At 36.9% G+C, this 23769-nt stretch overlaps 1 protein-coding gene across 4 annotated transcripts in view; it reads right to left on the reverse strand.

Annotated features, from left to right (window-relative positions):
- EPC2 (enhancer of polycomb homolog 2) overlaps positions 1 to 23769 on the reverse strand; it is a 232707-nt gene that overhangs the window by 71734 nt on the left and 137204 nt on the right. For 3 of the 4 annotated variants that reach the window (XM_010330319.2, XM_010330308.3, XM_003921987.4), the window contains one exon: positions 19685 to 19844. In XM_010330319.2, the coding sequence (XP_010328621.1) occupies positions 19685 to 19784 (100 nt within the window). In that variant the 5' untranslated portion in view covers positions 19785 to 19844. Of the gene's footprint in view, positions 1 to 19684; positions 19845 to 20395; positions 23647 to 23769 lie in introns of those variants that run through there. The other variant, XM_074399710.1, reaches the window with a different exon arrangement.

A 23769-nucleotide genomic window follows, 5' to 3' on the forward strand; every position in this document is an offset into this window, starting at 1 on the left:
TTTTTTTTTTTTTTCTGAATAAAGACAAGGTTTCACCACGTGGGTCAGGCTGGTCTTACCTCTCTTATCTCTCCCGGGACAAAATGTCCAGGCGAGGGGAGGGCTGCTACCTGGGCAGAGGCAGTTCCCTACCATGACACAGCTGTTTTGGTGAGACATGGCCAGACTGATTCTCTAAGCAGGACCCCCGATCCACTCCTCCTCGTGGGGCAGGTCCTCGCCGCCAGAGCTTCTAGTCACCACCCATGTTCACAGGCCAAAAGAGCTCCACTCCAATTTCTCCCTGGGCTGGAGTGCCTGAGAAGCAGAGCAGGCTGCCACCTGGGCCGTTTGGGATCCTTAGCCACTTCAGCCTGTAGGGCTTGGAGAGTCCAGACCAAATGGTGGCTGAACGGATCACCAACATAGCACAGCTGCTCTACTAAAAAGCAGCCAAAGTGCTGCTTTAAGCAGGTCCCTGATCCCATTCCTCCTAACTGGCTGAGACTTCCCAACTGGGGTCTTCAACCACCTCCTACAGGTCTGTTCAGGTGGCAAAAGGTCAGTAGGCCCTTGGGATAGTGCTTCCAGAGGAAGGGGCAGGCTGCCATCTTTGCTGTTTTGTAGCCTTGACTGCTGATACCTCCAGATATGGGAAGAACCAGAGCAACTGGGGTTTGGAGCGGACCTCCAGCAAACTGCAGCAGCCCTACAGAAGAGTGATCAGACTATTAAAAGAAAAACAAACAGAAAACAACAACAAAGAAAAACGACAAATACCCACCCAAAGATCACCAACCTCAAAGACAGATAAGGCCACTATGATGAGAAAGAATCAATGCAAAAACAAAAAAACCAGAAAATTAAAAAAGCCAGAGTATCTTTTTCCTCCAAAAAACCACAACACCTCTCAAGTAAGGGCTCAGAACGAGGTTGACACAGATGGCTGGAATGACAGAAGTAGGCTTCAGAAGGTGGGTAATAATGAACTCCACTGAGCTAAAGGAGCACATTTTAACCCAATGCAAAGTAGCTAAGAATCATGGTAAAACAATACAGAAGCTGATAACCAAAACATCCAGTTTAGAGAGGAAGATAAATGACCTGATGGAGTTAAAAAACACAACATGGGAACTTCACAATGAAATCACAAGTATTAATTGCAGAACAGATCAAGCAGAGGAAAGAATCTCAGAGCCGGAAGACAGGCTTTCTGAATTAGGAAGACAAGGATAGAGAAAAAAGGAAATCGAATGAACAAAATCTCTGAGAAATATGGGACTATGTAAAGAGACTGAATCTAAGACTGATTGGGGTACCTGAAAGTGATGGGGAGAGTTGGAACCACGTTGAAAAACACTTCAGGATATCATTCAGGAGAACTTTCCCAACCTAGCAAAACAGGCTAACATTCAAATTCAGGAAATGCAGAGAACCCAAGTAAGGTTCTCCATGAAAAGATCATCCCCAAGACACATAATCATCAGATTATCCAAGGTCAAAATGAAAGAAAAAATGTTAAGAGTAGCCAGAGAGAAGGGCTAGGTCACCTACAAAGGGAAGCCCATCAGACTAACAACAGACCTCTCTCTCAATGGAAATCTTACAAACCAGAAGAGACTGGGGGTCAATAGCCAACATTCTTAAAGAAAAGAATTTCCATCCCAGAATGTCACATCAGGCCAAACTAAGCTTTGTAAGCAAAGCAGAAATAAGATCCTTTTCAGACAAGCAAATGCTGAGGGAATTCATCACCACCAGACCTGCCTTGCAAGAGCTCCTGAAGTAAGCACTAAATATGGAAAGGAAAAAGCATTACTAGTCACTGCAAAAACATACTGAAGTATACAGACTAGTCCCTATAAAGCAAGCACACAAACAAGTCTGCAAAATAACCAGCTAGTATGATGACAGAATGAAATCCACACATAACAATTCTATCCTTAAATGTAAATGGGCTAACTGCCCCAATTAAAAGACATAGAATGGCAAGCTGGATAAACAATCAAGACCCCTTGGTGTGCTATCTTCAAGGCACCCATCTCACATGCAAAGACACACATGGGCTCAAAATAAAGGGATCAAAGAAAACTTAATAAGCAAATGGGAAACAGAAAGAGGCAGGGATTGTAATCCTTGTTTCTCCCAGACTTTAAACCAACAAAGATCAAACAAGACAAAGACGGGAATGACATAATGGTGGATACAATACAACAAGAAGAGCTAAATAAATGGATGCCCAATACTAGAGAACCCAGATTGTTCATAAAGCAAGTTCTTAGAGACCTTCAACAAGACTTAGAATCCCACACAATAATAGTGGGAGACTTTAACACCCCCACTGACATTATTAGAGAGATCATAGAAAAGACAAAAGATATTCAGGACCTGAACTCAGCTCTGGACCTGACAAGTATCTACAGAACTTCTCTCCACCAAAAAACAACAGAATATATATCCTTCTCATCACTGCATGGCACTTAGTCTAAAATTGATCATGTAATTGGAAATAAAACACTCCTCAGCAAATGCAAAAGAACTGAAATAACAAGTCTCTCAGACTGCAGCACAACCAAATTAGAACTCAAGATTAAGAAATTTACTCAAAACCACATAACTAACTACATGGAAACTGAACAACTTGCTCCCTAATGACCCTTGGGTAAATAATGAAATTAATGCAGAAATCCAGAAGTTCTCTGAAACTAATGAGAACAAAGATACAATGTACCAGAATCTCTGAGATGCAGCAAAAGCAGTGTTAAGCAGGAAATCTGTAACACTGAATGCCCACTACTGAAAGCTAGAAAAAACCCTCAAGTTAACAAGGTAACACCACAACTAAAAGAACTAGAGGACCAAGGGCAAACAGATCCCAAAGCTAGCAGAAGACAAGAAATAATCAAGTTCAGAGTTGAACTGAAGGAGATAAAGACATGAAAAATTCTTCAAAAGAATCAATGAATCCAGGAGTTTGCTTTTTTTTTTTTTTAATTACTAAGATAGACCACTAGACAGACTAATAAAGAAGAAAAGAGAGAAGAGTCAAAAAAATATAATCAGAAAAGACAAGGGGGATATCACCCCTGACCCCATACAAACAACCATCAGAGAATACTATAAACACCTCTATGCATATAAACTAGAAAATCTAGAATAAATGGATAAATTCCTGGACACATACATCCCTCCAAGGACTAAACCAGGAAGAAACTGCATCCCTGAATAGACCAATAATGAGTTCTAAAGTTGAGGCAGTAAGCAGTAATGGTCTATTAACCAAAAAAAGTCAGAACCAGATGGAGTCACAGCTAAATTATACCAGAGGTACAAAGAAGAGCTGGTACCATACCTATCAAAACTATTTCAAAAAATTGAAAAGGAAGGACTCCTTTCTAACTCTTCATTCTACATGAATTTAATAAGCAAATGGGAAACAGGTGCAGGGGTTGCAATCCTAGTTACCAACAAAACAGACTTTAAACAAAGATCAAACAAGACAGAAGGGCAGGACAAAATGGTAAAGGGTTAAATTCAACAAAAAGAGCTAACTAACCTAAATGAGTATGTTCATTCTATAAGGCTACCATCATCATGATACCAAAACCTGGCAGAGACACGACAGAAAAGAAAACTTCGGGGCCAACATCCTTGGTGAACCTCGATGCAAAACTCCTCAACAAAATACTGGCAGACTGAACCTCGACGCAAAACTCAACAAAATACTGGCAGACTGAATCCAGCAGCACATCAAAAAGCTTATCACCACAATCAAGCAGACTTCATCCCCAGGATGCAAGGCTGGTTCAACATAGGCAAATTAATAAATAAGATTCATCATATAAACAGAACTAAAGACAAAAACCAAATGATTATCTCAACAGATGGAGAAGAGGCCTTGAATAAAATTCAACATCCCTTCATGTTAAACTCTCAATAAACTAGGTATTGAAGGAACACACCTCAAAATAGTAAGAGCCACATATGACAAACCTACAGCCAATAAAATACTGAATGGGCAAAAGCTGGAAGCACTCCCCTTGAAAACCAGCACAAGACAAATATGCATGCCCTTTCTTACCACTCCTATTCAACATAGTATTGGAAGTTCTTGCCAGGGCAATCAGGCAAGGGAAAGAAATAAAGTGTATTCAAATAGAAAGAGAGGAAGTAAAATATCTTTGTTTGCAGGTAATATGATCCTATTTCTAGAAAACCCCATTGTCTCAGCCCAAAAGCTTCTAAGCTTATAAGCAACTGCACCAAGTCTCATGATACAAAATGAATGTGCAAAAAGTGTTAACCTTCTTATACATCAATAACAAGCAAGCAGAGAGCCAAATCACAAATGAACACACATTCACAATTGCCACAAAAATAATAAAATACCTAGAAATATAGCTAATAAGGGAAGTGACGGACCTCTTCAATGAGAACTACAAACCACTGCTCAAAGAAGAGAGGACACAAACAAATGGAAAAACATTCCATCTTCATGGGTGAAAAGAATCAGTATCATGAAAATGGTCATACTGACCAAAGCAATTTACATATTCAATGCTATTCCCATTAAACTACCATTGACATTCTTCACAGAACTAGAAGAAACTATTTTAAAATTCATATGGAACCAAAAAAGAGCCCAAGTAGCCAAGACAATCCCAAGCAAAAAAGAACAAAGCTGAAGGCATCATACCACCTGACTTCAAACGATGCTACAAGGCTATAGTAACCAAAACAGCATGATACTGGTACAAGAGCAGACACACAGACCAATGGAACAGAACAGAGAACCCAGAAATAAGACCATATACCTACAACCATCCGACCTCCAACAAACCTGACAAAAACAACCAATGGGGTAAGAATTCTCTATTAAATGGTGCTGGGAGAACTGGCTAGCCATAGGTAGAAAATAGAAACTGGACCCTTTCCTTACACCATAAACAAAAATCAACTTAAGATGGATTAAAGACTTAAATGGAAAACACAAAACTATAAAAGAAGAACTAGAAGAAAACCTAGGCGATACCATTCAGGACACAGGCATGGGCAAAGATTTCATGACAAAGATGCCAAAAACAATTGCAACAAAAGCAAAACCTGACAAATGGAATCTAATTAAACTAAAGAGCTTCTGCACAGCAAAAGAAACTATCATCAAAGTAAACAGAGAACCTACAGAAAGAGAGAAAACTTCTGCAATTTACTCATCTGACAAATATTTACTATCCAGCATCTACAAAGAACTTAAAACAGATTTACAAGGAAAAAAAAGAAAAAACAAATAACCCCATGAAAAGTGGCCAAAGGACATGAACAGACATCTCTCCAAAGAAGACATTCATTGTCTTCTTTGGCCAACAAACATAAAAGAAGCTCAACTTCACTGATAGTTAGAGAAATGCAAATCAAAACCACAATGAGATACTATCTCATACCAGACTGGTGATTATTAAAAAATCAAAAAACAACAGATGCTGGCGAGGTTGTGGAGAAAAAGGAACACTTTTACACTGTTGGTGGGAGTGTAAATTAGCTCAACCATTGTAGAAGACAGTGTGGCAATTCCTCAAAGATCTAGAGGCAGAAATTATCAGGTGACTCAGCAATCCCATTACTTGGTATATACCCAAAGGAATATAAATCATTGTATTATAAAGATACAGGCATGCATATGTTCACTGCCGTACTATCCACAATAGCAAAGACATGGAATCAACCTAAATGCCCATCGATGACAGACTGGCTAAAGCAAATGCAGTACATATACACCACAGAATATTATGTGGCCAAAAAAAGGAATGAGATCATGTCCTCTGCAGGGACATGAATGGAGCTGGAAGCCATTATCCTTAGCAAACTAATACAGGAACAGAAAATCAAATATGGCATGTTCTCACTTAAAAGTGAATCATGAGAACACACAGACACATGGGGGTGGGGGGAACAACATATAGTGGAGCCTGTCAGAAGGGAGAGCATAAAGGGTAACAGCTAATGGATGCTGGGCTTAATACCTAGATGATGGGATGATACGTGAAGCTAATCACCATGGCACATGTTTAACTATGTAAGAAACTTGCACATCGTGTACATTTACCCCTGAACTTAAAATCAAGAAATAAAAAAGAAACACTCTGAAAATCCATCAAATGCATTGTTAGGTGATTTCATTCATTGTGGGAATATCACAGAGTGTACTTACACAACTCTAATGGTACAACATACTACATACCTAGGCTATATGCTGTAGCCTTATTGCTCCTAGGCTACAAACCTGTAACTCTACAGGTTTGAGCTTGTTAGCGTAGGCAACTGTGGAATAATGGGAAGTATCTGTGTATTTAAACATTAATCTAAACATAGATAAGGTATAGTAGAAATATAGTATAAAAGATAAAAATGGTATATATCGTATAGGGCACACCATAAACAGAGCTTATAGGACAGCAAGTTGTATGGGTGAGTGAGTTAAAGGGTGACTAAATGTGAAGGCTTAGGACATTACTATACACTGTTGTAGACTACACATAGGCTACATTAAAACAAATATTTTTTCTTCAATAATAAACAGCTTACTGTAATTTTTTCACTTTATAAACTTTTGCCTTTTTCAACTTTTTGTCTCTTTCGTAATAACACAGCTTAAAACAGTATACAGCTGTACAAAATATTTTCTTTCTCTAAATTCTTATTCTGTAACCTTTTTCCTATTTGTAAATTTTGTGTGTGTGTCAAAAACCAAGACATAAACATGCCCATGAATCTAGGCCTAAACTGAGTCAGGATCATCATTATCACTGTCTTCCATGTCTACCATCTTGTCCCACTAGAAGCTCTTCAGGGGCAATAACTTGCATGGAGTTATTATCTCCTATAATAATGTCTTCTGAAATATCTCCTGAAGAAACCACCTAAGGCTGTTTTACATCTTCTATTTTAATAAGTAGAGGAAACACATTCTAAATTAATGATTAGAAAGTATAGAATAGTAAATATATAAGCCAGTAACATATTTATTATCATTATCAAGTATAAATGCTGTGAATAATTGCTATTTATTTATTTATTTATTGAGACAGGGTCTCCCTATGCTGCCCAGGCTGGTCTCAAGCTCCTGGGCTCAAGAGACCCTTCTGCCTCGTACCTCCCAAAGTACTAGGATTACAGGTGTGAGCCACCATGGCACCTGGCCAGTGTGCTACACCTTTTTTCCCTTTTTTAGATGGGATCTTTTTTTTTCTTTTATTATACTTTTAAGTTCTGGGGTACATATGCAGAATGCGCAGGTTTGTTACATAGGTATACACATACCATGATGGTTTGCTGCATCCAACACCCCAGTATCTCACAAAGTTGCCCATGCTCGAGTGCATTGGCATGATCATGGCTCACTGTAACCACAAATTCCTCGTCTCAAGTAATCCTCCTGCCTCGGCCTACTGGGTAAGCTAGAACTATAGGAATATATCACCACACCTGCCTATTGTTTTCATTTTTTTGTAGAGACGAAGTCTCTGCCCAGGCTGGTCTCCAACTCCTGGCCTCAAGCAATCCTCCAGGCTCAGCCTCCCAAAGTGCTGCGATTACAGATGTGAGCCACCACACCTGGCCTGTATGTGTTATACTTTTATATGACTGGCAATGCAAACTTGTTTACACCAGCATCACCACAAATGTGTACAGTAATGCACTATTCTGCAACATTCCAATGGTTATGACATCACTAAGTGTTAAGAAGTTTTCAGTTCCATTATAATTACGTATGTGGTCCACTGCTGATCAAAACACTGTTATGGGCACATTTGTGTGTTTGTGTGTGTGTGTGTATGTCTGTGTGTGTGTCAAGTGAATGACAGCAATGATACAAGGGACAGAAAGGAGGAATTAGGAATTTATTGAAAAGTACTTGTACAACCTGTAAAGCATTATAGTGCTACTTACAAGTGGCCTTGGATTAACTGTAAATGTACAGTGTGAATTTTAGGGCAAACACACACACACACACAGAGACACACACACACACACAGACAGACACTCAGCAGTATAAGAGATATACTGAGAAAGGAGAGAAAACAGAAGCATAAAATTCTTAATTAAAAGCACAAAAAGTATGGAAGACAAAACCAGAAACGAAGAACAAGAGCAACAAATAGAAAACATTAGCAGATATGGTAGATACTAATCCAAGGACATTAATAATCACCTTAAATATTAATGGTCTAAATATACCAACTGAAAGAGATTATCAGAGTGGAATAAAAAAAAAAGATACAAATTGTTATCTACAAGAAACTCACTTTAAATATGTACAAATATAAAGGAACAGAGAAAGATGTACTGTGCTTACACCAATCAAAACAAAGCCAGAGTAGCTATAATTACTTCGGACAGAGCAGACCTCACAGAAAGGAAAGTTAAGAGGGATGAAGAGGCACATTACATAATGCTAAAAGTAATATTCCAAGAAGACATAACAATCCTTAACGCGTATGTGCCTAACAACAGAGCAACAAACTATGTGAGGCAAAAACTGATAGAACTGCAAGGAAAAACAGATGAATCCACTATTGCAGCTGGAGATTTTACTAGCCTTCTATCAGAAACGAACAGTTATAGCAAGCAAAATATTAGTAAGGACATACTTGAACAGCATCATCAGTCAACTGATCTAATTAACATTTATAAAACACTGCATACACAAGGAGCAGAATGCATATTTTCTAAAACTAACATGTAAACATTCATAAGAAACACCACATTCTGAGCCATAAAGCACCATAATAAATTTATAAGAGTAGAAATGATATAAAATGTGTCGTAAGATCACAATGGAACTAAAATAGAATGAGTAACAAAAATATAGCTGGAAAATCTCAACATACTTAAAATTCCAAGTATTTGAAATATGTGTTACTTAAAATAACACACAGGTCAAAGAAGAAATCTCAAAAGAAATTTTAAAATATTCTGAACTGAATGAAAATGAAAATATCACACCAAAATTTGTGGGACAGAGAAAGCAGTACTTAGAGAAAAATGTACAGGACTCACTGCATATATTGGGAAAGAAGATCTAAAATCAATAATCTAAGCTTCCATTTTAGAAAACTAGAAGAGCAAATGAAATCCAAAGCAAGCAGTTGAAAAGAAAAAAAGAGAAATCAATAAAACTGAAAACAGGAAATCAACAGAAAAAAACAATAAAACCAACAAAAGCTGATTATTTAAAAAGATCGATAAAATCAGTAAGCCTGGCTTCTAGCCAGGCTAAGACAAAAAGAGAGACTGAATAAAACACATAGAGACTGAATAAAACTCATAGTGGTGGAGAGAGAGAGAGAGAGAGAGAGAGAGAGAGAGTGTGTGTGTGTGTGTGTGTGTGTGTCGGTGGGTGGGTGTGGTGTGTGGTGTGTGTGTGTGTGTGTGTGTGTGTGTGTGTGTGTGTGTGTGTCCAGGCTGGAGTTCAGTGGTAGGATCATAGCTCCCTGCAGCCTCAAATTCCTGGGCTCAAGTGATCTTCCCAACTCAGAGGCCTCCCAAGTAGCTGAGACCACAAGCACGCAACACCACATCCAGCTAACTTGGGCTGGGATTACATGCATGAACCATCTCACCTGGCAGAACTCTAATTTTTGTTTAATTTCGCTGTAAACCTAAAGTTGCTCTAAAAAATAAAGCATATTAGTTTTTAAAATTATATATATAGATTCATTATTACTATAAACAAATATATATTTGGGTAAAAACGGTATACTCATGGATGTATAAACATAAACATTAAATTATTAAAATTTTAAGTCACTTATTGAATACATATATTAATTTTTAAAACTTAGAAAATAAAAATCCTTTTTCAAGCCTATCTTTTAAATTAAAAAATTATTATTTTCATAATGCATAAAAACTAGAAAGAAAAAAACTTCCATCACTTGGTTAGTTATGTATCTATACAGGACCTGTATCTAAAATATATAAAGAACACTTAAAACTCAACAATAAAACAAGCAATCCAATAAAGAAATGGGCAAAAGATCTGAACAGACACCTCACGGAAGAAGACATATAAATGTCAATCAAATGAAAAGGTGATCAATATCCTATGTGATCAAGGAACGGCAAGTTACAATAGTGACATACCACTTCGCAGCTAGTAAAATGGTTAAAATCCAAAAACTGACAAAACCAAATGATAAGAATGCAGGGCAATAGAAACTCTCATTCACCATCAGTGGGAATGCAAAATGGTACAGCCACTTTAAAAGGCAGTTTGGCAGTTTCTTATAAAACTAAATATGTTTACAGCAATTGTGCTCCTAAGCATATACCCAACTCAGCTGAAAACTCACAGCCACACGAAAACCTAACACAAATGTTTAGAGCAGTTTTATTTATAACTGTGAAACTGGAAGCAATCAAGATGTCCTTTAATAGGTAAACGGAAAAACTATGATATATCCATATATTATTACTCAGTGATAAAAAGAAATGAGCTATCAAGCAACAAAAAGACATGAAAGAATCTGAAAAGGCTATGTGTTATACAATTCCAACTATATGACATTCTGAGAAAGGCAAAACTAAAGAGAACAAAAAAAATCAGTGGTTGCCTGGGATTTGGAAGAATGTACGTGAAGTTCCGAGAGTTTTTAGAGTGATGAAACTATTCTGTAGGATACTGTAATCATAGACCCATAATGTTATGTATTTTTCAAAATCCTTAAAACTGTATAATACAAAGAGCAAACTGTAACTATGAACTTTAATTAATAACATCATTCACTGTAACAAATGTGCTAATACACTAATAATAGGAAAAGGTGTGCAGGGGCAGCATATGGAAACTTTGTTATTTGACTTATTTTTTTGTAAATCTAAAATAAGGTTTTTTAAAAAGCCTAAAATCTTATTTTTCCTTGACATACAAATTCATATTTCACTAATTCAAATTACTAGTTTACTTCTCATAGGCCGGGTACAGTGGCTCACGCCTGTAATCCCAGCACTTTAGGAGGCCAAGGTGGGTGAATCACCTGAGGTCAGGAGTTCAAGACCAGCCTGACCAACATGGAGAAACTCTGTCTCTACTAAAAATACAAAATTAGCCAGGCATGGTGGTACATGCCTGTAATTTCAGCTACTCAGGAGGCTCAGGCAGAAGAGTTGCTTGAATTCAGGAGGTAGAGGTTGCGACGAGTTGAGATCATGCCATTATACTCCAGCCTAGGCAACAAGAGTGAAACTCTCAAAAAAAGAAAAACAAAAACAAACTAGTTAATTAATAATCTGTGGTCTAAAACTTCTTGATAATTAACGTAGAAACGAAAATCTTCAGTACTGGCCCTCTTACAAATTCTTGCTGACTACTGAAGGATACAAAGCTAATTCCTTGTAATAATTTACAGCTTCCAAAGATGATTAAAATTTCTTGATTACAACGGAAAAATGCTTACTCTATGATAGTGAAAAACGCAAAAGCCACAAACACACACACACATACATGCATGCATACACAGGGTATAACGCTTTATTTAAAAAAGAGGAAGACAACTTTTATTTGCATTATCTTTGGGAGACAGAATTATTAATTTTTCTGCAATTAATATTTAACTTTTCATTATAATCAGAAAATGAAAGTCAGCTTCTCAAAAAAAAAAAAAGGTTACTTTCTTAGTTTCTATCAGAGAAACAGGAGATTCTTAAGACAGTAATGAGAAAACTTTTTTAAACGAGGTCCAATTTGTGTGGGTGGGAGTGGCTTTATGCAACTCCATAGAGGGAGGACTGCATATTTACTGCGACTTCACTTTCTCAGTTAAGAACAATGTTATTTAGAAAACAATTCTTTTAATACTAAATTATCCTAGATTATTTAAAAAGCAACATCATCATGCGTTTCATTCGCTCATCATCACTTGTTATCTATTTTAGCCTCCTCTAAAACCATGAAAGGTACAGTAACCTTTTTTGGTTTGTTAACATATAGAGAAAATAAAGCCCACTTGACTAAGGTCCTATGTGGTCCAATTACATTGAATGCAAATCTTGTTTTTTGTCAGGCACGGTGCTTAGTTGGAGGCTTAGAAATCAGTAACTGTCACACACTCTTTCTCAATTTGGGCCTCTCTTTGTTCAAATTGTGGGATTATTTTCAAAGATAGGTTGGACTTGGCAGCAAACCAGTATACCCAAAGGCACTAGAATGGGTTTTCTATCTCTGCTCAGTTAATTCCTAAAACCCAAAGGTCCTGGCTGATCCTCTTATTTTGTGTTCTTATAATGTATGTGTGCACACATGCATGCATGTGTTTGAATGGAAGCACTTAAGACTCAGCTCATATTGTTGCCCTAGTGGTTCTCCCTCTAATGTCTTTGATTTATAAAACTCACAAGGTTCATTTGAAAGTTGAATCTTAGGCTTTCCCAAAATCTAAAATTCACTTCCTTTCAATAGAGCTCCTCACTACTGTAGGCAATACAGTAAAATATGAAGTGCATGCTTGTATTACTCTCATGGTTCCCTTTTCTTCAAGTTTCTCCTTTTGTCTGGCACCTTTTCTCTGACCCATTCATAGTGCTCTTCCATTCATTAATCCCCTTCCAGGCCAAATGAGAAGAGTGTATCATTACAGTTATATGCATCTACCTTTTCTATCAGCAGGCAACCTGCCTCTACCCTGCAATTCATCCACTGAAAACAACAACAACAAAAAACCGAATCCATTATTCATTCTATTACCAACCCCTTTTGAATGGCAATGAATTTATGTTTAATATGTAGAAGGATTTACAACTTGTAATGATGAACTATGACTAAGAAGCAGTATAAAATAGTTAAACAGACACACTCTGGAGCCAATGGCCTGAATCAGAATTCTGACTCTTCTACTTGCTAGCTGCATTACCCTGGGCTCTTCAATCTTAAGTTTTAAATGGAAAAAATATATTAGCTGTCTCATAAGGTTCCTCTGAGCAATCATTGGCTTAGCATACAAAAAAATACATGCAAACTATAACAGGACATAAATACAGAGGTTGGTAAACGTTATTTTACTACCTTTTACCCATAATTGTGGGAAAAAAGTTTCTATTTCTTTAAAACTTTCAAGAAATAAACATATGAGAAAATAATTTTAAAGGTAGACAGCCCATGGAATTATGCTACTGGGATAAGAAGGGAAGGCAAATTTCCTTTAGACCCTCCCTTAAGGTAGGGAAGAGAAACAAGATGCTGTAAGGTACTCTCAAGGGAGTGGGCATTACTGGAGAATCATTTAGGGAGATGTTAGCTGCTAGGTGAATATGCTGAAGGCCTAATCTGGTAACTCCTACACAATCAGGTCTGCTGGGTTACCTCCGAATATCTTTGGGAGGCTCGATAAAAGGGTTCAAATGCTTGAATGCCGAGAACCATGCACACTTTATGACCAATCCTGCTTTTATATTTTGCAATTACACCATGCTGAAAATATGTGCCACTATACACCAAATTTACCTTATTACAGTGTCTTTATTCACTCCCTGATTTCTTTAACCACGGTCTTTAATGTATTGTATTGTATTTTGCTCTAAGTCACTACAAATCCTTTTTTCTTTTTTCTTGAAAAGTGGACACAAATAAATGTACATAGGCTGAAGGGGTGTTCTCCTTTAAACTTAGGCTTCTTTTTCTTCTATCTCAGACTACCCAATGATTAGTTTGCCTTTTCACCAAAAGTCTGGCATTACCTTTTTTTTTCCCCCTGTAGAGACAAGGTCTCACTATGTTGTCCAGGTCAGTCTCCAACTTCTGGGCTCAACTGATCCTCCCACACCAGCCTCCCTAAGTAATGGGATTACAGATGTGAGCCACTGTGCCTGACCTCCTTTCATATCGATTATCTTCTGGGTTTGGAGCCTTTTCCTCCTTCCTGTATTACCTATCCAGATACAGCTCTAACACTTCAGCCCCAACGTCCACACTCACAGCTTTGCCCAAGAATAGGACATGGTTACGGCTAGTGCACAATCTGATGAGGGAGGAATATCCTTAGAGCTACCTGATCTGAATGTGCGTTGCTCTCAGGGCCTGGCATTGCTCCCTGTCCCTGTCTAATCACCTGAAATTGAGATCCAGTCACAAATCTGATACAATCTGCTTCTGTACCCATGGCATTGTTTTGCCAGTCCTTATTTATTTGAATGTGTGATGTCATTTCATGGAATTTATACTCAATTTCTTAATACACATCCAATAGCATTTAAGAAAATGATGTTCCTTCAATGCATCCTTTTTACCAAAATGTTTTACTGTATAAACAAAACAGTGCTCTTCATTTGTTCTGAATCTTTCCCAACTCTTTCCAATCAAAATATGTCTGCCCTGAAAGAACAGGTCAATTACCATTTTTTATATACTGCAGAGAATATCAAAAGATATTCCAAGGATAATGAGACTAAAGTTGGACGTTAGGCTAGCATCTAATTTAACCATGCTGAAAAACCTAGTAGTATACACAGATCTACTTTATGTTGGTAATTGTAATTTTTTCTTTTTTCCAATGTAGATTTGACAACAGTCAGCTTTATCAGTCTGAGGAGCCAGCTTCAAGTGTACAGAAATATACAGAAATGTACAGAAGTATACACACACAGGCATTCTGCCAGGGCTTAAAATCTTGGAAGCAGACACGAACAGTAGATTACAATTCCCTTTGAGTGCATTCCTCTCCCTGTCTAACAGCTGACAAGAAGTTATTACTCCAGCTATCATTTCTCCTGAACTCTTCTTTCAGTCAAGACAGTCTACTGTTTTGTGTTTGTTAAGACTAGGGGAATGAGATGGGAGAAGTAAACTTTCATTTCAAAATAAGAAACCAGAGTCCTGCTACCAAGAACTATTTAACTGAGTTCAAAACTGGATACAAATTAACTTCGGAATACCTAAGAAATGACCTCAACCGGGCGCAGCGGCTCATGCCTGTAATCCCAGCACTTTGCGAGGCGGAGGTGGGCAGATCATGAGGTCAAGAGTTGGAGACCAGCCTGGTCAACATGGTGAAACCTTGTCTCTACTAAAAATACAAAAAGTAGCCAGGCATGGTGGCAATGCCTGTAATCCCAGCTACTCTGGAGGGTGAGTCAGGAGAAATGTCTAAACCCAATGGGTGGAGGTTGTAGTGAGCCGAGATCACGCCACTGCATTCCCAGGCTGGGCAACAAAGCAAGATTCAGTCTTGGTGGGGGGAGGGGGGAAAGAAACACTGTCAAGTTCCTTCATGTTCTATAATTCTGAGATATTTAGTATCAACTGTAAAATGTTACCATATTAAATAAATTATACAAATGTAAACAAAGTTTACAGAGAACAGTTTGGGTCCTTAATTTTTAATTACTGAACTCCAAGAGGAATGAAAATGATAACATTTGAGCTGAGGTACTCAAATTAAATGTCGTTTAATAAAAGTAAAATGGAGGTAGCATTTTTTTCCGCACGTGGCACACAAATGAAATTTTACTATCTTGGGTCATCAAAGACAATGTGCCTTCAAGATGCTTCCCACCTCGTAAGAACAGTTCAATGTATTATGATTAAGCTCTGCATAATGCCAATAAGGGTGACTATGGAGAACTGCTACTGAACGGGATAGGAAGGAACAAGTATGTTTATCTCACTTCCATATCAGACTGGAGTTAATCCACTCCCAACTCCTTCTTGGCATTTTTTGGCCTAAATTAACATTTGGTGAATAACAGAACTCATCCTTTAATTTCTAACACAGTAGGTTGCTCAGTTTCACTATATGCACTAATAATTTTAGCCTTTTATGTGATTCTGTGTACACTTTTGAGTCCAACAAACACTGATGGCTCAAAACTGCCATGGAGTATATCCTTTTAATTTCATTAATTCTTTCACTCATTTATTTATTCAGCAAATATTTAACTGCACACCTAACCACATGCTATTAAGTACTGTACTAGGCAGGGAAATTCAAAGAAAATAAAAGTTCGTTCTCTCAATAAACTTTGCCCAACAGAGGGCAAACAATCACAACCAAAGGTGGTCAGTACAACGAAAGTGTGCAATGGACACAGGAGGGGTGGGGCAAATGGTGCCAAGAACAATGCTGAGAAAAGTCAGGAAAAGGCTCCTAAAGGTAATCCTGGAGGCAAGCTGTAGTTTAACCAGTGGAGAAGCAAAAGGTTATATGAAGTCGTAACAAAATAAGACATAACTCAAAGAGCTACAAAGACCTCGTTATTATTGCAGCTTCAAGCATGTTGGGTTAAAGAAATTAGGAAGGAAAAGAGTATTGAGACTACACTCTGGGACTGTACTAGGTAATAGAAATACTAAAGTACATGAGATGAAGCCCCTGCTCCTGAGGAGCTTACAGTGTAGAGGAGGAAAAAGACCCTCTAACAGTTCATTTCGATAAGGTTGGTGTCATATTGGAAAAACACAGGGAAACATGGCTGGACAGGTACAAAGAAGTGCCTTATACATCATACAAAGATGTTAAGATTTTATCCTAACAGAGAGTCAGTGATTTTTTTTTTTTTTTTTTAAGACAGAGTCTCCCTCTGTCACCTAGGCTGGAGTGCCGTGGCAGGATCTCAGCTCACTGCAACCTCTGCCTCCCGGGTTCAAACAACTCTCCTGCCTCAGCCTTCCAAGTAGTTGAAACTACAGGTGCATGCCACCACACCGGGCTAATTTTTTGTATTTTTAGTAGAGATGGGGTTTCACTGTGTTAGCCAGGATGGTCTCAATCTGCCCACCTCAGCTTCCCAAAGTGCTGGAATCACAGGTGTGAGCCACCGTGCCCGGTCCAAAAGTTTTGTGGGATCACAGTGGCAGTGGATAATGAATTGGAGGTTATTAAGAGTAGGGCAATAAGGGGGCTTCTGCCAAAGCCCAGGCAAGTATGTGATGAACCTGAACAAGGCCACCCTACTGTGATGATTTTATAATTTTTTTTCTAGCCAAGTACACGGGTAGTCTCTCTGAACTATCATTAAAATAAGAAAAGGAAAAATCCAGAGTGAGATTTTCTGAAACTCCTTAAAGGCTTAGCAAAAAGTTACATCAAAAAAAAATTTTTTAACCTTCCTTGAAAAAAACCAGTAATAACATGAGTTTAAAATCTAGTACAGATAATCTTAATCTTTGCTTAAGTCCAATAAGCAAATTGTGAAATATCAAACTGATGGATAATTGTATATGCATTTTAAATGACAGAGACTAAATATAAAAATCTGAGAAACTTAAAATATGACTAGAAAGGCACAATAATTGTATGTACAGTATGATATTGTAGAATATACAGTATATGCTGACAAACTAAAAGAAAAAGTGAAAGGTAAAATAATTTTCTATTATTTTTATTATTTACAATAATAGAATAAAATGAAATGAAAAAAATCAACACAAGAATGTTTATTGTATTCAGTGGGCCTGACCCAAATAAGTTACACCCGATTTTCAGTTCTTGGTTTCCTAGAATGGTTCTTACAAATGGTCTTGCTGCCTAGCTCCAATATTATCAAAATACAAAATAACTGATACTTTGGATTAAGAAAGACCCTTAAAATTCCTATTATAAATAGTTATCTCCTTCCTGACTGATAGAAGGTAAAGGCAAATTCAGTAGTAAGCTAATCAGACTCAAAAGAAGGAAAAAACTACATAAATAACTTTTGCATGTGTGTTTCTCTGGACTATTTCAGAGAAAAGAATCTCTGGAAAATGGCTCTACCACCAAAAGCCTTTTAAAAGCCATTTTAAAACAATTCAGTCAACAAACCTATCATTTACTGAGCATCTATAAGCCAAGCACATTATTCTGAAGACAAAGGAGAAAATAAAATATATAGTTCCTGCCCTTAAGGAGCTCACAGTCTAAAAGGAGAGGAAGAATGATTACAAATAATTGCAATAAACTATGGTGAGTCCTCTAATAGAAGTATGTAAAAGACACTGTGATAAGCAAAGAAAACAGGTACAATAATAAAAGTCAAGGTGGTTTTCATAAGGGAATTATATCTTTAATGAGCTATAATAGGAAGGCAAAGAAGACTTCAATATCACATGTAAGGAAATGTTAAATATGAAAGAAGGTGAATGTAAGTAACTTTCAGTAGTCCCTGTGGTACACAGAGTAAAGGGAAGAGCAAAAATAAATGAGGTTAAAGGAGAAAGCAGGAAACAAATTACAAAGGACCTAACATTCATACTAGAGAATCTGACTATTATTGAATTCTATCAAATCTAAATTGCCATCAATTACAAGACACATTGCTACATGCACCATAAGAAAGAAAAAAGCTTTATGCTTGGGCCTGAATATTAGAATAGAAAGCTACTGCATAAAGCTGCATTACTAAAAGGCTACACCCTCAGTGTAAGATTAAAGAAATAAATTTGCCATGCAGAAAGGGAAAGCAAAGAATTTTGTATTTCTCACTTGCCCTTAGGTAGAAAGGGGAAGTGAAAAATCTCCCCCTGAGAACTCAATCTTGAGCAGATCTTCAGCCTAAATTAAAGCTAACATCGTGGTCCAAAAACACAAGCAAAGACTTTAATGTGGTCTCCGGTTGGTAATGTCTCCAAATGCCTGGCAGAAACAAATGAAAATTCTCTTTAGAAGATCAAGACTTCAATCCTGAACAACAGCAATTTAAGATGCAGTATCATTGCAAAGATGAAAACAGTGCATCTTAGAATTAATGAAAAAGTAAATCTTATAGTCAGTCTTAAAGCTGGTGATGTTTCAGAATTACATGGGAAACTCTTAAAAATACAAATCACCAGACTGCATACCCAGAGATTCTCATACAGGTAGGTCTTCAGACAGGTGGGTACTTCACGTAGGCCAGACGCTGAGCCTTGGAATCTCTATTTTAACGAGCTACCCAATATTTCCTTTTTATATACCTGACAAGATAACAAGACACTATTCTGCAGAATCAGCTGAAAAATCCTACTCTAGAAGTTAAACAACAGTAGAATTTTAATCAACAGCATCATTTGATCAGACTGACAATTTAGGAAGACTACTTAGACACAGACAGACTTTGTGGAGAGAAGCCAGATTAGAAGAGTATGGGGGGCCAGGTGCTGTGGCTCACGCCTGTAATTCCAGCACTTTGGGAGACCGAGGCAGGCAGGTCACAAGGTCAGGAGATCGAGACCATCCTGGCCAAATGGTGAAACCCCGTCTCTACTAAAAATACAAAAATTAGCAGGGCATGGTGGCGGGCGCCTGTAATCCCAACTACTTAGGAGCTGAAGCAGGAGAATCGCTTAAACCCAGGAGGTAGAGGTTGCAGTGGGCCAAGATCGTGCCACTGCACTCCAGGACACTGGAGGACAGAGAGAGACTCTGTCCCAAAACAAAACAGAACAAAACAAAACAAAACAAAACAGTAAATCTCCTTTGGGTATAGTAATCTACCACCTTTTAGCTGTGTAATAAAGTATAAATGCTATACAAAATCCTATACTACATAAGTATCAAATGTTCCAAACGTTACTTAAAACTCAAAATGATTTCCAAATTCAGATGTAAGCACAGTTTATTCTTTAATGTTTAACATATCTATTAATTAGTGTGTATAAATTAAAAAATTACAATTCTTTAAGCAAAAGAAGAGAAAAGATTTCCACTGGTTGATAAATTTAAAGTACAAACAGAAAACAATGAATTAATAAACTTACGCTGAATATGAATGAACTGTTTTGGCTGTTTAAACTCTCCTTTGTACAAGCGATTGTAATAGTTGACGTTGCTCTCTGCCTCAGGAACAGGAATGACCATGCTCTCTTTTTTTTCTCTAAACACTTGCTGTGCTGAAATTGCTCGCTGTAAATGATGTTCCTGGAAAATGTAAAGGAGGCAACGTAAGTTGTTTTGGTAATATTAACCAATGCGTAATTCTACTTAAAAGTAATAATCATGAAGTGCTTTAAGAATCAATTATAAATAGCTCCTTTGCAAAGACCTATAGATACACTGCCATCATTCTCTCTTAATATTTGTGGCTCATACTGATATCAACCTAGATTATTACGATTTTCATAAGTATAATGAAAAAAATTACATACTCAAACTAGAATATAAAATTTTAATTACAAAAAAATTATTAATCTGTTTGCTAAATTAATTGAGGTGTTTGTCACCACTATCAGATGAAAGAAAAATTCCATGTTACAGGAAATAAATTTATATCACAGATTTTAAGTATCTTCTGCATTTATGTATCTAAAACTTTAACAGTAGAAAATTCTGAGTAATTCAAAGAAAGATAAAAATTATGTTCAACAAATTTTATTACTACCAGGCAAAAAATATTTTTAAATAGAGGTTAAATGAACAGTTCCTATAACATATATCCAGATTCTAATGACTTCATTACTCCCACGACTTACTGAAATAGTCTTCTAAATAGAATTTTCACTATTTCCTGCTTTCCCCGGAGTGGCCCATTTCCAACAAAGCAGTTTTATCTTTTGGAAGGTAAATCTGGTCATGTCACCCACTCCCTAAAGGATTTCTGATCTCCATCCTGTTCAGAATAAAGGTTCAAAATCACTCAATGACCTCCAAGGTTCTGCATCTCTCTTACCTCATTCCCGATCTCTCTCCTCTACAAACTTTAATTCTAGCCACACTGATCTTGCTGTTTCTGTATATCCAAATGGTCTGCTTTCAAAATTGCTTCCAGTCTCATCTTAACAGAGAAGTCTTCCATGACTTTTTTTTAATCTAAAAGAGTATTCCTCCTCCAGCACTTCTTCTCTGCTTTACTTTTCTCCATACCACTTTGTAACATCCAACATAGTAAAGACCTCATGTGTTTATTGCCCATTTCTCCCTAGCATGAAGTAAGTTCCAAGAGGACAATGATTTTTGCTTGTTTTGTTAATTTCTTATCCCTAATGCCTAGTACAATGGTCAAACTTAGAAGCTGCTTAATATACATTAACTGAATGAATAAATGAAATCTTTACTGGTTTCCTACTATACATCAGGCTATGCAAAATACAGATAAAGAAACTGAAGCATAAGGATGTTTCATAAGTTGTTAAAGTTCAAACAGCCCTAAGTAACAAAACAGAAATACAATATAGGACATACATATATATATGCAAAGCCAAAATTCTTAATCCCATTACACCATTTTTTTTTTGAAGTTCTAAAGAGTGCAAGAAATTAGAAGATCTTAATTTCATTCAAGCCTTTAGGGCATGAGAAATGTTATTATACAAAAAGAATTAGTGCACTCATCCAAAAAGAAAAGTTTTGTTCAGCAAGACGCAAACAAAATTAAACCGAAGGTCCACTATATGCAAAATGCACAGATTTTGTTTGATTTTAACTAGTACTTTAAAAGGAAGGTGATGGGTATAGATATCAAATAACGAGAAAAGAATTACATTAATGATCTTCTGCCAGTAATTACTGTTAAAGAAAGCAGAGAGAGAGAGATATAAAAACAAATGGGAAATAAAAGAAATACAGTAAGAGAAAGTGGAGAAACAAGCTTGTTATACTATAGGCAAATGAACAGTAAGCCAGGGCAGTTTACTGGGACTCTCACGAGAAGCACCAAGTTTGATCAAATGCAATCAAGTCAGACCTGCTTTTCCCCAAATAATCATCTATACTACATCATAGCATCTCTTTGTCATTTTGTCAGACTAAATTAAAAAAAAAAAAAAAATGCCCTGAAATTTAACTAAGGATCAGAAGTCTAAGAATAGCTAAGTAACTTAAAAAGCAGCAGAAACTGTGGCATGAGAACGGAGACTTGCCTACTAGAAATCACAAAATATTATAAAGCCACGTTTTCTGCTTCTTTTAAGTTCACTAAGTGCCACTCTAGTAATAATAAATAATAATAGTAATACAAATAATAACAAAGTGAAGCAGCCTTACTGCTGAGGCAGAGAAAGTGTCAGGAGTCTGAATAGAAAATCAAACTGGCCACAACATTCCCGTAAGCCAAGCTTAATCCTGGGCAAGGCACTAATAATAACTCTCTTCAATTCTATGAAGGTCGAGAGAAGTGAAAAAGCTGCAGAAAAAAAAGTTAGAAGACAGCAGAGATAGGCTCCTGAGGTTAGGGCAAAAAGCCATCTCCTAACATAAAAGTACAAGGTGAGGCAGCAAATGCTGATGGAGAAGCGTCAGCAAGTTATCCAGAAGATCTAGTTAAGATCATTGATCAAGGTGGCTACAATGAACAACGGATTTTCAATGTGTAAGAAACAGCCGTCTACTGGAAGAAGATGCCATCTAGGACTTTATAGCTAGAGAGGAAAAGTCAATGCTTGCTTTCAAAGCTTCAGAGAACAAACTGACTCTTGTTAGGGGCTAATCCAGCTGGTGATGTTAACTATAGCCAATGTTCATTTACCATTCCAAAAATCCTAGGGCCTTTAAGAATATGCTAAATCTACTCTGCCTGTGCTCTGTAGGTTCACTGAATAAGCTAACTGTTGAAAGCTACTGCTCAGGGGGAAAAAAAAAATTAGTACAACTACTTGACAATGCATATGGTCACCCAAGAGGTCTGATGGAGATGAACAAGGAGATTAATGCTATTTTCATGCCTGCCAAGACAACATTCATTCTGCAGTCCATGGATCAAAAGTAATACTGACTTTCAAGTTTTTATCTAAGAAATATATTTTGTAAGGCAATAGTTGCCATAAATAGTGATTCCTCTGATGGATCTGAGCAAAATAAATTAAAAGCCTTCTGAAAAGGATTCACCATTCTAGATGTCATTAAGAACATTCATGATTCATAGAAAGAGGTCAAATGTCCACATTAACAGGGGACTGAAAGAAGGGGATTCTAATCTGCATGGATGACTTTGAGGGATTCAAGGCTTCAGTAAAGGAAGTAACTGAAGATGTGGTGGTAATGGCAAGAAAACCAGAATTAGAAGTGGAGCCTGTTCAGAATATGTGACAGAATTTTGGCAATTTCATAAAACTTAAACAGAAGAGGAGCTGTTTCCTATGGGCAACGAAGTGGTTTCCTGAGACAGAATTCATTGCAGGTGAAGATGCTGTGAACATTGCTGAACTGACAACAAAGGATTCAGAACATTATACAAAGTTGGTAAAGTAGCAGCAGGGTTTGAGAAGACTGCAATTTTGAAAGAAGTTCTACTGTGAGTAATACGTTACCAAACAGCATCACATGCTAGAGGAAATTCTTTAATGAAAAGAGTCAACTGATGAAGCAAACTTCATTAATGTCTTATAAGAAACTTCCACAGCCACCTAACCTTTAGAAAACATTACCCTGATCAGTCTAGCCATTAACATCAAGGCAAGACCCTCCAACAGCAAAAAGATTATGAATAACTGTAAGCTCAGATGACTGTTGCAAGCACTGTTTAGCAATAGGGCATTTTAAAATTAAGGAATGAGTATTTTTTAGACATAATGCTAGTGTATACCTAATAGACCACAGTATAGTGTAAACATAACCTTTATACACACTGTGAAACCTAAATATTCATGTGACTTGCTTTATTATGACATTAGCTTTATTGAGGTGGTCTGAAACTAAACCTACAATATCTGTATATATCTAAACATGCAAAGTAAATAATAAACACAAGGAAAAAAAGCAAGTATCTTTCTGCTATTAAGAGCAAAAAAAATCTTAAAATTTCAGAAGTATGAATAAAGCAAAATTTAAAAACTCAATGAAATTTATTAAAATTAAAAATTTTTGTTCAGTAAAGGACACCATGGACAAAGCTAATAAATTTATGACAAAA

This window comes from Saimiri boliviensis, chromosome 5 (genome assembly GCF_048565385.1).
Source record: "Saimiri boliviensis isolate mSaiBol1 chromosome 5, mSaiBol1.pri, whole genome shotgun sequence".
Lineage (NCBI taxonomy): Eukaryota > Metazoa > Chordata > Mammalia > Primates > Cebidae > Saimiri > Saimiri boliviensis.